This window comes from Arvicanthis niloticus, chromosome 2 (genome assembly GCF_011762505.2).
Source record: "Arvicanthis niloticus isolate mArvNil1 chromosome 2, mArvNil1.pat.X, whole genome shotgun sequence".
In the NCBI taxonomy this organism is placed as follows: Eukaryota; Metazoa; Chordata; class Mammalia; order Rodentia; family Muridae; genus Arvicanthis; species Arvicanthis niloticus.
This window is the reverse complement of record NC_047659.1, coordinates 55,715,728-55,726,223: the sequence shown is the minus strand read 5'-3', so window position 1 is coordinate 55,726,223 and position 10,496 is coordinate 55,715,728. Positions and strand designations below refer to the sequence as shown.

The window sequence follows — 10,496 nt, the reverse complement described above, 5'->3', positions numbered from 1 at the left end:
CATGGAAGGGTGGAAAGGCTGCCTGAAGGAGTGCTAGCCAGAGCTGGAGTCACAGCAGTGATGGGACAGTTGTGGTGCTGAGGACCACCTTAAGAATCAGGGGCTCAACGAAAGGGATGCTGGGAAAATGACATAGATTGGTGAGAGACAGAAGTGTGGGGCTTAGCAAGAGCCGCCCTCAGGATTCCTAGATGGTGGAACTAGCTGGCCGGAGGTGCAGAGGCATGAAACCTGCTCCCAGGAAAGGTTCTGTTTGCATAGGGAGGATCGGGATTAAGACTTTGGCCTTTGGTGGCATTGGCTAATTTACTTGAGGTTTCTCGTTTTGACCTCAGAGACCATTCGGTAGCCATTTCTAACACTATGTTTAGCGTTTCCTCTTCAAAACTGAGAGCTTATATATTTTTTTCTAGGAATTTATAAATATTTCTTTTCTAGACTGAAAATATTCTCTTGGACTTAGTATTGAAGTTAAGCGCAAAATAGGCACATTTATGCTCTCATTTTCATATGTCCACAGATATGATTCGCTTTCAGGGTCATAAACCCAACGGGGCTTGACGGCCAGCTAGGTTATTACTCCTTAGTGATTTTTTTTTTTTTTTTTTTTGTGGATTTCGAAGTATATAGAGATGATTTTATGGCTATTTTCTAATTTGACTGCAGTCACAGTTAACTGTTTACAGTATGATTTCAGCCCCAAAGCCCATGCCAGAGTGAGCTGTAGGCTACTGACTTTCTCCTCTGTCTCTATAAGATGAGCTAAAAAAAAAAATTACAATAAGTCCTTTAAAGAGATAGTGGGAAGAAAGAGTTACAAAGTGTGTGGGTCTATGTAGAGCATGCCAGAGATTGTAATTTTATTTTGTCAAAAGGGTGCAGATTATTACAGTGCATACCCATAATTCCAGCTCTCAAGAAGCTGAGGCCAGTGGATCAGGTGTTCTAGTGTAACCTTAGCTACACAGTGGGGTATGGGTTATCCTGGGCTACACACACACACACACACACACACACACACACACATGCACGCACGCACGCACACACCACTACCACCACCACCACCACCACCACCACCACCACTACCAGCAGCAGCAGCCGAAAAACAAAGACAGAGAAAGGAAGGAAGAGAAGTAACAAGAAAAACAATGTAGGATGGTTCGGGTTCCAGCTGACATTGGGCATAGGGACACACCAACATGTCTTGGGTGTGCCCAAAGTCCCAAGCCCTTTGGAACTATTTGAAAGGTTAGATAATGTTAAAACATTGTACAGAGCGTCGCTATATTTAATTTCAGATACATTTGATGGTACTTGGTGCAAAGTTGGGTGACCAGAGTTTGATCCCCAGGTTCTGAAGACCCCCATACTGAGGAGACCCTTCCTCAAGTCTCAGGAAATCACGACCACCCAAAGATCACAAGAAACCATACCTGGATGCAATCAGCAGAGGTTTATTAGGGAAGAAACCTGGCAGCCAGCGGCCTCACTATACACTCACGCAGGAGTGGAGTTCGACGACTACAGCCAGTCAGAGGAGGGTTTTAAAGGGAAAAACCACAAACCAGGGTAGTGGGGAGGGGGTAAGGGGTTGTCAAGGATACAAAACATAAAAATAGTGGTACATTCCAGAGAAACCCCCCCTGAAAGGTTAATAGCCATGGAAATTACTCAGTACAATCATTTTTCTCAAAAATGTAGTCTTACCAAGTCACTGTCCCCTATACTGTCATTACAAAATATTTCTCACTTCCTCCAGTCACAGCCCCACCTAGATGGCTTGTATTTTTTATGGTCAGGAATGTGTCTTCCTGCTTGGGGTGGGGGGCGCCCACACTCACAGGTGGGCCTGCTGCCTGAGGCTTGAGGAATGTAATCCAGCAAGTGTCCTCTGATTCAGGGGCAATGTCCTTCACCCGGAATGTGTCCTGGGGTAGTGAAAATCTTACATTCAGTTCCGCTTTCTAGAACTTGCATTTTTCTGCCCAGGTCTAAGGGCAAAGAAATCTACACATATTTCATAAAATGGCCTTTATAATTTTTCACTCTACAGTTCCATATGTGACTGGTGACTTCTGTTAGTTGTCCTCTGACTTCCACTTACATGCTAGGGCATGGTTGAGTACACACACTAAATTAAAAATATAAAAATATCTCAGAAGCTGTGAGGAAATGTCTATAGCAAGCAGCTGTCTTGTTTGTAGTCCTGACACAGTTTTAATTTTAAATGTCTGCGTGCATGTGTTTGTGTGTGTGCACGTGTGTATGCAGGGCCTTCAGAGTTCCAAAGAATAATCAGATCCCTTGGAACTGGAGTTAAAAGCTGTTGAGATGGGTGCTGTGAACCAAACTCTGGTTCTCTGAAAGAGCAGCAAGTGTTCTTAACAGTTGAAACATTTCTCCAGCACCCCCCCCCCCGGCCCCCAGGTTTATAGAAAGATTCCTGTCAGTTAGACCACATTTAAAAACACTCTATAAAATAGAATGCAAGCAAAGCAGATTATATATACCCTGATTTCTCTGAAATATCAACCAGGTTTCAGTTTTCTTGAATTTTTCCAAATTTTGGGTTTGTTGAAGGTACTTATTTTGGGGATACAGCTCCCCTATTAGTATAACATGCATATTTTTGAACTTGTGTTTTCTTTGTCATCACACAGTCTCCATTTTTTTTTTTTTTACAATTAACTGTCCTCTCAAGTTGTTTATCTCTTTAAGATACTTGTACTTCCATATTCCAGCAGCCATTTTCTCCACTGCTACTTCAAAAGGAGCAGGAGATAGATTGTCTTTTTTTTTTTTTTTTTTTGAAAGTTGTATAAGCCATTTAGGAGAGCAGAAAGAACAAAAATATAAAGGAATATACTGGCAGATGCAGAAGAATAGTTTGCACACATGACAGATGTTTATGAGAAACAATAGCAAGAAGGCACAGAAACAGACAAGTGCATCCTTTTCTGGAAGGCAAGGGAATTCACCTCTGGTTTTAGTAAAGACTAACTTGGATTAAAAGAAAGTGGCAAGTCCCAGTTGTGATGGTGCATACATTAGATCCTAGCACTTGGGAGGAGAAACAGGCAGGCAGAGTTTCAGGCTACCTTGGTCTATAAACTGAATTCCAGGACAGCCATGGCTACATAGTGAGATGGAGTCTCAAAAACAAAAACAAAAACAAGAACAACACAACACACACACACACACACACACACACAGAGAGAGAGAGAGAGAGAGAGAGAGAGAGAGAGAGAGAGAGAGAGAGAGAGAGATTGTGAAAGGATTTGGTGGGTAAATGGGTAGCTATCTCTGAAGCAAAGAAGCGTTCATACCTTCTGTCAGTGGGACTGTCAAACACTCTCCTCCTTTCTTCCTAAAAAATGTGAGATGAACACAAAATATGTTTAACAACCTTTCGTGGTCATCGGTCACCTTCGAATTTATCACAAATCCCTCATATTTCTTTTGCCCAATAAAGCTTCCAAATAGTCTTCTATTGACTGTTTACAAATCTCCCCTTCAGTATTTGTTTGTGTGTGTGTGTGTGTGTGTGTGTGTGTGCTTTGCCATTTTTCATTGAATTAGTTTATATAACGTTTGGCTTTGTTTTCTTATATGACACCAAATAATTGTAAATCAGGCATAGTTTATTTATTAATTAGATGCCTCTCTAGCCGCCATCTGTTGTTGATTTCCTATGAAGTAGACATACTTCCTCCCGAAAACACTGAAGTCACAAAGCGCTGGTAATGATCATTTTAGAGATAAAAATTCCATAAACTCAAGTCAGCCTCTGACATTCCCTAAGTGCCATTGAGCCAGGGCAGGGGATTAAAGCCGTATCCTACTGTGTGCTCTCGGAAGTAGAGACAGACTTTATCTGCCTAATATTGACCGCAGGGGGTGGGGGTTGGGGAAGGCTGGGTAAATCAGGACTATTCTAGTGACGTCCGGCTTTGTTGTAGGTTTTGCTTCTGTGCTCCCGCTGTCTTCTGACACTGCAATCCCTCTGCTCAATGAAGGGGCACAGTGGTTGGGCCTCCACAGGACTTCCCACGTACAATGCTCTGAAAGCCAGGGGGCGGCCAGGGTGGAAACTAGAGACTTCAGGAAGGCATAGCCTGGGAGGGATCTGTTTTCTATTTTCTCCTCTGTATTGAACTCATCTGGATGAGAACGGTTTTCCTGTTTACTATTATCATTACCTGTGTGGGGTATTTTGCTTGCACGTTTATTTCCCCTGTTAGATGAAACCGCCCGTGGGAAGAGTTAGATAATAAATGCAAGTTTCAGTGAGAAAACTCTGGGGGTGGGGAGTGGGGGTGGGGCGGAATTCAAGTGCTTTAAAGTTGGCTCCACTCTTCGGCTTTAAAAAAGAAAAACACAAAAGTTCCAATTCTACAGGGCAAAGAAAAACTCGGAAGGAAGCAGGCAGGGAAGGAGGGAGGGAGGAAGGGAAGGAAAGAAGGAAGGAAACAAACTCCTTTTCATGTTCCTGGGGGTCTTTCTCTTGCAATTTTTTTTCCCTTTGCGAAGGTCAGTTTCTCCACAGTTATTCCAATCACACATCCCTAGATTACTTTAGATGACTTTCTGCAGGCGGGAGGTGCGCTCGAGTTTGCTCTGAGGAGATAGCTGCAGGGAGCGAGGGACGGTGTGGGCTCGCGGAGCCGGATTCAGGGGTGCGCATCTCTGTGGTGCATTGAGACCGGTTCTCCCGTGGGAACCAAGGGTTCGTCTATGGAGCAGGGAGTGAAGTGGGGAAAGGTGCGCAGCTCCTGTCGGGAGCTGCCTGGGGCTACAGCATCACAGCTAGACAGAATCTCCAGTCCCCTGAAAACTCAATAGCCTTCTCCGGAGGAGGAGCCGGAGGGCAGGGGACCGCGGGGCGGAGCTCTTGTCAGCCGAGGTGGGAAGGCACAGCTGCGAGCCAAGGCTCTGACCTCCTCTGAGCTCCTCCGGCCGCTCGCAGGATCTTCCCGACCCTGCAGGACTTGGCAAACTCCTACCTCCGCTCCCATTAGTTCCCCAACCCCCACCAAGTCTCCTCCCTCAGGGTCCCCCATCCATCTCACTTTTGAGAATTTAACGCTTCTTCTAACACCTTTTTGTAACACCCCAGAACTTCGAGTTCCTTAACTGAATTTGACTTTTGCTTTTTATTTCTCTCTGGCTTCCTCTTCTGCCCCCTCATCTGATTGATGTGCGAAGGCTGATGTCTCTGCCAGAGCGAGAGGAATAAATAGATGCTGCCTCGCCTGGAGGCTTAGACGTTTGGGAACAGCAGCCAGCGCAGCAAGGCACCGGGCTCCGCCAAGCTCGTGGATCGGACCTGGGAGGACTTGGATTCAAGAGAACTGTGATTGTCCCCGGGGGGACTCCTCAGGTCGTTGTGCTCACCCCTCGGAACCGCAGGAGGAGACTTTGGAACTCGCCTCTCGCGTCCGTCACCCGGCTGCGCCTTACCCCATCCTGCTGGGACCATGGTCTGCCGCGGCCCGGGACGGATGCTGCTGGGATGGGCCGGGCTGCTAGTCCTGGCTGTTCTCTGCCTGCTCCAGGTGCCCGGAGCGCAGGCAGCAGCCTGTGAGCCTGTCCGCATCCCCCTGTGCAAGTCCTTACCCTGGAACATGACCAAGATGCCTAACCACTTGCACCACAGCACCCAGGCTAACGCCATCCTGGCCATCGAACAATTCGAAGGGCTGCTGGGCACCCACTGCAGCCCGGATCTTCTCTTCTTCCTCTGTGCCATGTATGCACCCATTTGCACCATCGACTTCCAGCACGAACCCATCAAGCCCTGCAAGTCTGTGTGTGAGCGCGCCCGACAGGGCTGCGAGCCCATCCTCATCAAATACCGCCACTCGTGGCCAGAAAGCTTGGCCTGCGAGGAGCTGCCAGTGTACGACCGTGGCGTGTGCATCTCTCCCGAGGCCATCGTCACCGCGGACGGAGCTGGTGAGTCCTGAACTTTGCCCAACCTCTGAGAAGTTAGTTATTTGCCTTTATCCTCTAGCTCGATCTTTGCTCCCCCAGCACTTAACTTTCCCCTTAAGCACTCCTCTATTGAATCCTATTCTTTTTACTTAAAAACAAAACAACAAAAAAAATATTTTTATCATTCTATCAGTCTCTCTCAACAGGTGATCTGATCCATCTGTTCGTTTGAACCTCCAAAGCTCTCCTTCCCTTCCCACTCTTTGCATGTGGGAATTAGCTACATTACACTTAACGACAGACACTTAACTTTCTTCTGTTTCTTGGTTGATTTTTTTTGCGATCTCGACCGTAGGGTTGCTCTATCTTTAGTGTTTTCATGGCTTGCAATTGTATGGAGACATCAGAAACACGAAAACCCTCATTTTTTTCTTCTAAGTAAAAGTGCTAAGATAATTCCAGTAAACTTCTAACACAGAGATCTATTAGTGACCTGTGTTTGCCCAGAACCCAATATCGTCGGTTGGTTATCATCACCTTTCAACAAATTTCCTCCTCCTTTCGACAAAATAGATGGTTAATTCTATTCCAGTCTGAAACAGCTATGAAATAGTATTGCTCTGCCCTGCTAATTAACTTCTGTTGCTCACTTCAGTCAGATAGCTAGCTGGGGAACTGAAATAGCAGGCCCTTTTCACATGCCCACGTGCCTTCAAGTAATTTTGTATATGGCATATGGGTGAGTGGAGTTATATTTGGGGCATGTCATCTTCATAGCCTTATGTGACTTTGCTTTCAATCTCATCCATTACACCACCCATGCTATGTGTGTATACACCAACCACACGTTCACCTTTCCCACTATAAAGACTGTATTATAGCGTTACATTTAATGGGTTTAACCACAATTTGTTTTCTCACAGATGTTTGGTCTAATTGTGTCATTCATAACTTCAAGACCACCCTGTCCCATGCCCCCCAACTCAGTCCAGTTCAAAGTGGAATATTTTCAGTAAACTCAACATTTCTCTACTTAGGTAACCCAAGACTCAGATTTTATCCTTCATGTTCTTTAAAGAGAAAGCTTAAACAAACAAACTAGTGATCCTCTTTCAGTACCTCCCAGGATCAGCTGTTCTTAAGTGTGTCTCACTTGGTTGTTCCATCTCTGTTCATTTCCTTCTGGTTCTCAGCTTGCTCAAACTAGGCTCATGTCCTCAGCCCATAGTTAACCAATCAACAGGGCTGATTTAGAAAAATGGCCTTCATTAACTAAGAGAGGGAGGGGAAAGGAAAGGCAGGAATAGTTGAAAACCAAGACTGAACAGAAAGATCTCACATCTTTCTCATAGTCAATCCACTTAGTGTATCACCACGGACATAGGTACTGTCTTCTTAATACCAATAATGAATCAAAGTCTAGTTTTATATGGCAATCTGAAAGAAATGCATTCTTTGGGTAAAAGGGAACTCTGAGCCCTTGCACTGACTTAACGTCCCAGGCCCTCCAGACATTGTTGTTAGAGTTCAATGCAGTTACTATCCTGCCTTGACAGACACTGTTAAAGTCAATCAAATGCTACCCCTTCTCTCTGGACAAGCACTAGGAGGAATGCATTTCACACTGAAATGCATACTTCCCTTAGAAGACAAATTGCTCCTAAGCCTAAGTCTAGAGGAGGGCCTGGAAGGACTGAGATTTCGCAAGGCTAAGGGCTCTCAAGGCCACAGTCTGTGTGGATAGAAAGCAGTTTCATTAAGAGTCCCTGAGTTGGACTGGAGAGATGGCTCAGCTGTTAAGACTGACTGCTCTTCTAGAGGTCCTGAGTTCAATTCCCAGCAACCACATGGTAGCTCACAACCATCTGTAATGGGATCTGATGCCCTCTTCTGGTATGTCTGAAGATAGCTACAGTGTACTCATATACATTAAATAAATAATATTTAAAAAAAAAAAAAAAAGTCCCTGAGTTACCCTCAAATAGACATGCATAGAGACAATTCAACATTCCCAGGGATATGATTGCTGAGTATCTCTGAAGTTCTTGTTTTACTGACAGCAGCCCTGGAAGCAAAGCACCTGTGGACAGGAGGTAATCAGTATGCTACCACACCTTGATTTCCATAGGAAACAGAAACTGTGAGCTAAGGATGGGGTTGGCCTGAGAGGTCCCCTGGTTTCTAGTCTGTTGAAAATTACACATTACCTATGTTTAGTGAAGCTGCCAGATACCCAGAACTACTTAAGATGGCGACATGGGGCTGGAGAAATGGTTCGGGGGTTAAGAGCATCGACTGCCCTTCTAGAGAACCTTGGTTTGATTCCTAGTACACATATGGGAGATTAATAACAGTCTGAAACTCTCCTTCTGGAAAATTTGATGCCCTCTTCTGGCCTCCATGAGTACTGCACACATATGGTGCACAGATAAACACAGGCAAGTTTAGAGTGCAGAACCAGATGCTGAATCTCTACTCAAAATCTGTGGGCGCTGCATAGATGTGGTGCACAGACATACAGGCAGACAAAACACTCATATACACACCACATATCACCATTTAAATTAATTTACTCATTGGTTTATTGGGATATAATAGTTTACAATTGTTTGTCTGTTTGTTTCTCCTTCAGCCATAAGCAGAATTGCTCTGTCTTAGGACTAGATCCTGTCAAACCTAAGATGTGAAAATGAGATCTCTCTTGAAAGAGTGGTACAACCTTTTATATTCCTGTATCAAGAGGGTTTTAGTTCATTCATACCATTCATGGTGATCTGTCTGCACCTAATATATTGTGACCCAGCAAGTAAACTTAGGACACTTAACAGAGCCAAGTCTCAATGAAACACACTGATGCTCCAAACCATTTTTTTTTAACTTCCAAAACACTGAGAATGACCATAGTTTCATAAAGAACAGGTGACACGTTGGCGATCACTAATAATTTCCTATTAAGTTTATTGCGTATTTTGTGTTTACCGTAAAGTGTGATTTTGAGCACTATTGTTTGTGAACTCAGCTCAATTTGGCCATTCTGCCAGTTAGTTGAGACACTTGGGCAAATTTGTGGTGCTGAACCAACCGGGTGCTGAATCTCTACACGAGTCCATGTCTACTCTGGCTCTAGGGGAATGCTACAACCTCTTCAGCTCTTACCTGTAAGTAAAGACAAAAGTGTTTGCATCCTAAGGGCACGGCGAAGACTAGACAGTGAAGACTAGACGGTGTGTGGACTGGCTGAGTCGAACCTGGGGCAAAGAGATCGCTGATATTATTTTCCTATTTTTAATGCTGCTTTATCAGCTTGACTGACTTCCCCTTTCCCTCTTTAACTTGCTAATTGCTGCAGACACAGCCTCACACTCTTATTACTTCCCCCCTGGAGAGCAAGATTTACACTCAGATCTCACGGCTGAAGCAACTTTTATTTCTCCTGAATACAGAAAGTTAGTATTTCATCTCATACAAATCAAGCTAGAACTCAGGTTAAGAAGCTTACTCCTACGTGAATAATAGAAGGGAAAAAGTGAGTTTGATGTCTGTTGACTAGAAATAGTTTATTAGGGAAAGAGACTCACAAGCCTCTGCCCCTCTCTGAGGACTTGGGGGCGGGCAAGGGTAGGAGTGAAGGATGGACATGGATCTGAGGGTTCCACCCTCCTTTATTATCTCAGGTTGTGGTTGCAGGAAAGGGAGACACATTTTCTTCAGTAGTGGCCCCATCTTGCTATAAATAACTCCTCACCTATGCTCCTGTAACTAATCTTAATTAATCTCACTGGTTCATCAAAAAGAAAAAAAATCAGTATTTTTAAGTTTTTTTAAAAAATGTTAGCGGTGTAAGACAAATGATAGGGTGTTTCACAGCTGTTTCTAGGACTCCTACAGCTTGCAGTGCCAAGGGCTGTATAATCACCCTGTTATTGCGGGCTTCCCGTTAGTACTAATATCCCCCGCCCCCACCAGGCTCTTGCACAATGTATTCTTCAGGCTCTGGCCTGGCAGAGTCCTGCTACCTTTCACATGCAGAAATGGCTATTTAATCATCTCTCCACTACCCAAGGAACAGGCAGCCTTTTCTTCAGCGTTAGCCCTCGTCTACAAATATTTGAGTGGCCAAATACCAAGAAGGAAGGATCCGAACAAGAACATGCGATGGAAAGGAGAAGCGAAAATTTGAAGTTAAGACTAGAGAGAAAAACACGATTCTAAGGATCTTTCATCATGTCCATACCAAAAGGCAGTCTGGCTGGCTTGGGGAGAGAATCCGTGTTATTAATTTTATTTAGTGATAACCCAATTGTCAATGCTAGCAGAATCTCAGAGTGTCCATAAACTATTATTTTAATCAGTCACCTTTTGTCTTCTTTTTTACCGAACTTTGAGGTAATTATTTGAAGAGCAAATTTAACCACGCTCTCTCCAGCCTTTGTCTTTCTGCTAGGTGTTTAAAAGGACACAAGAGCCACTACATAGACATGTAATTTTGAATAATGGTACACTAACTTCAGCATGTAAACTGCTGCAAGCCTTAGTCGGTTTTGTCAATCACTTTGTATTTT

The 10,496-nt window shown here is 44.4% G+C and overlaps 1 protein-coding gene across 1 annotated transcript in view; it reads left to right on the top strand.

The window, feature by feature from the left end:
* Window positions 1-4,990: 4,990 nt before the first annotated feature.
* Window positions 4,991-10,496, top strand: part of Frzb (frizzled related protein) — a 31,119-nt gene continuing 25,613 nt past the window's right edge. The window contains exon 1 of the mRNA XM_034496815.2: window positions 4,991-5,955. Coding sequence (XP_034352706.1) covers window positions 5,478-5,955 — 478 coding nt within the window. The 5' untranslated portion in view covers window positions 4,991-5,477. The remainder of the gene's footprint in view (window positions 5,956-10,496) is intronic.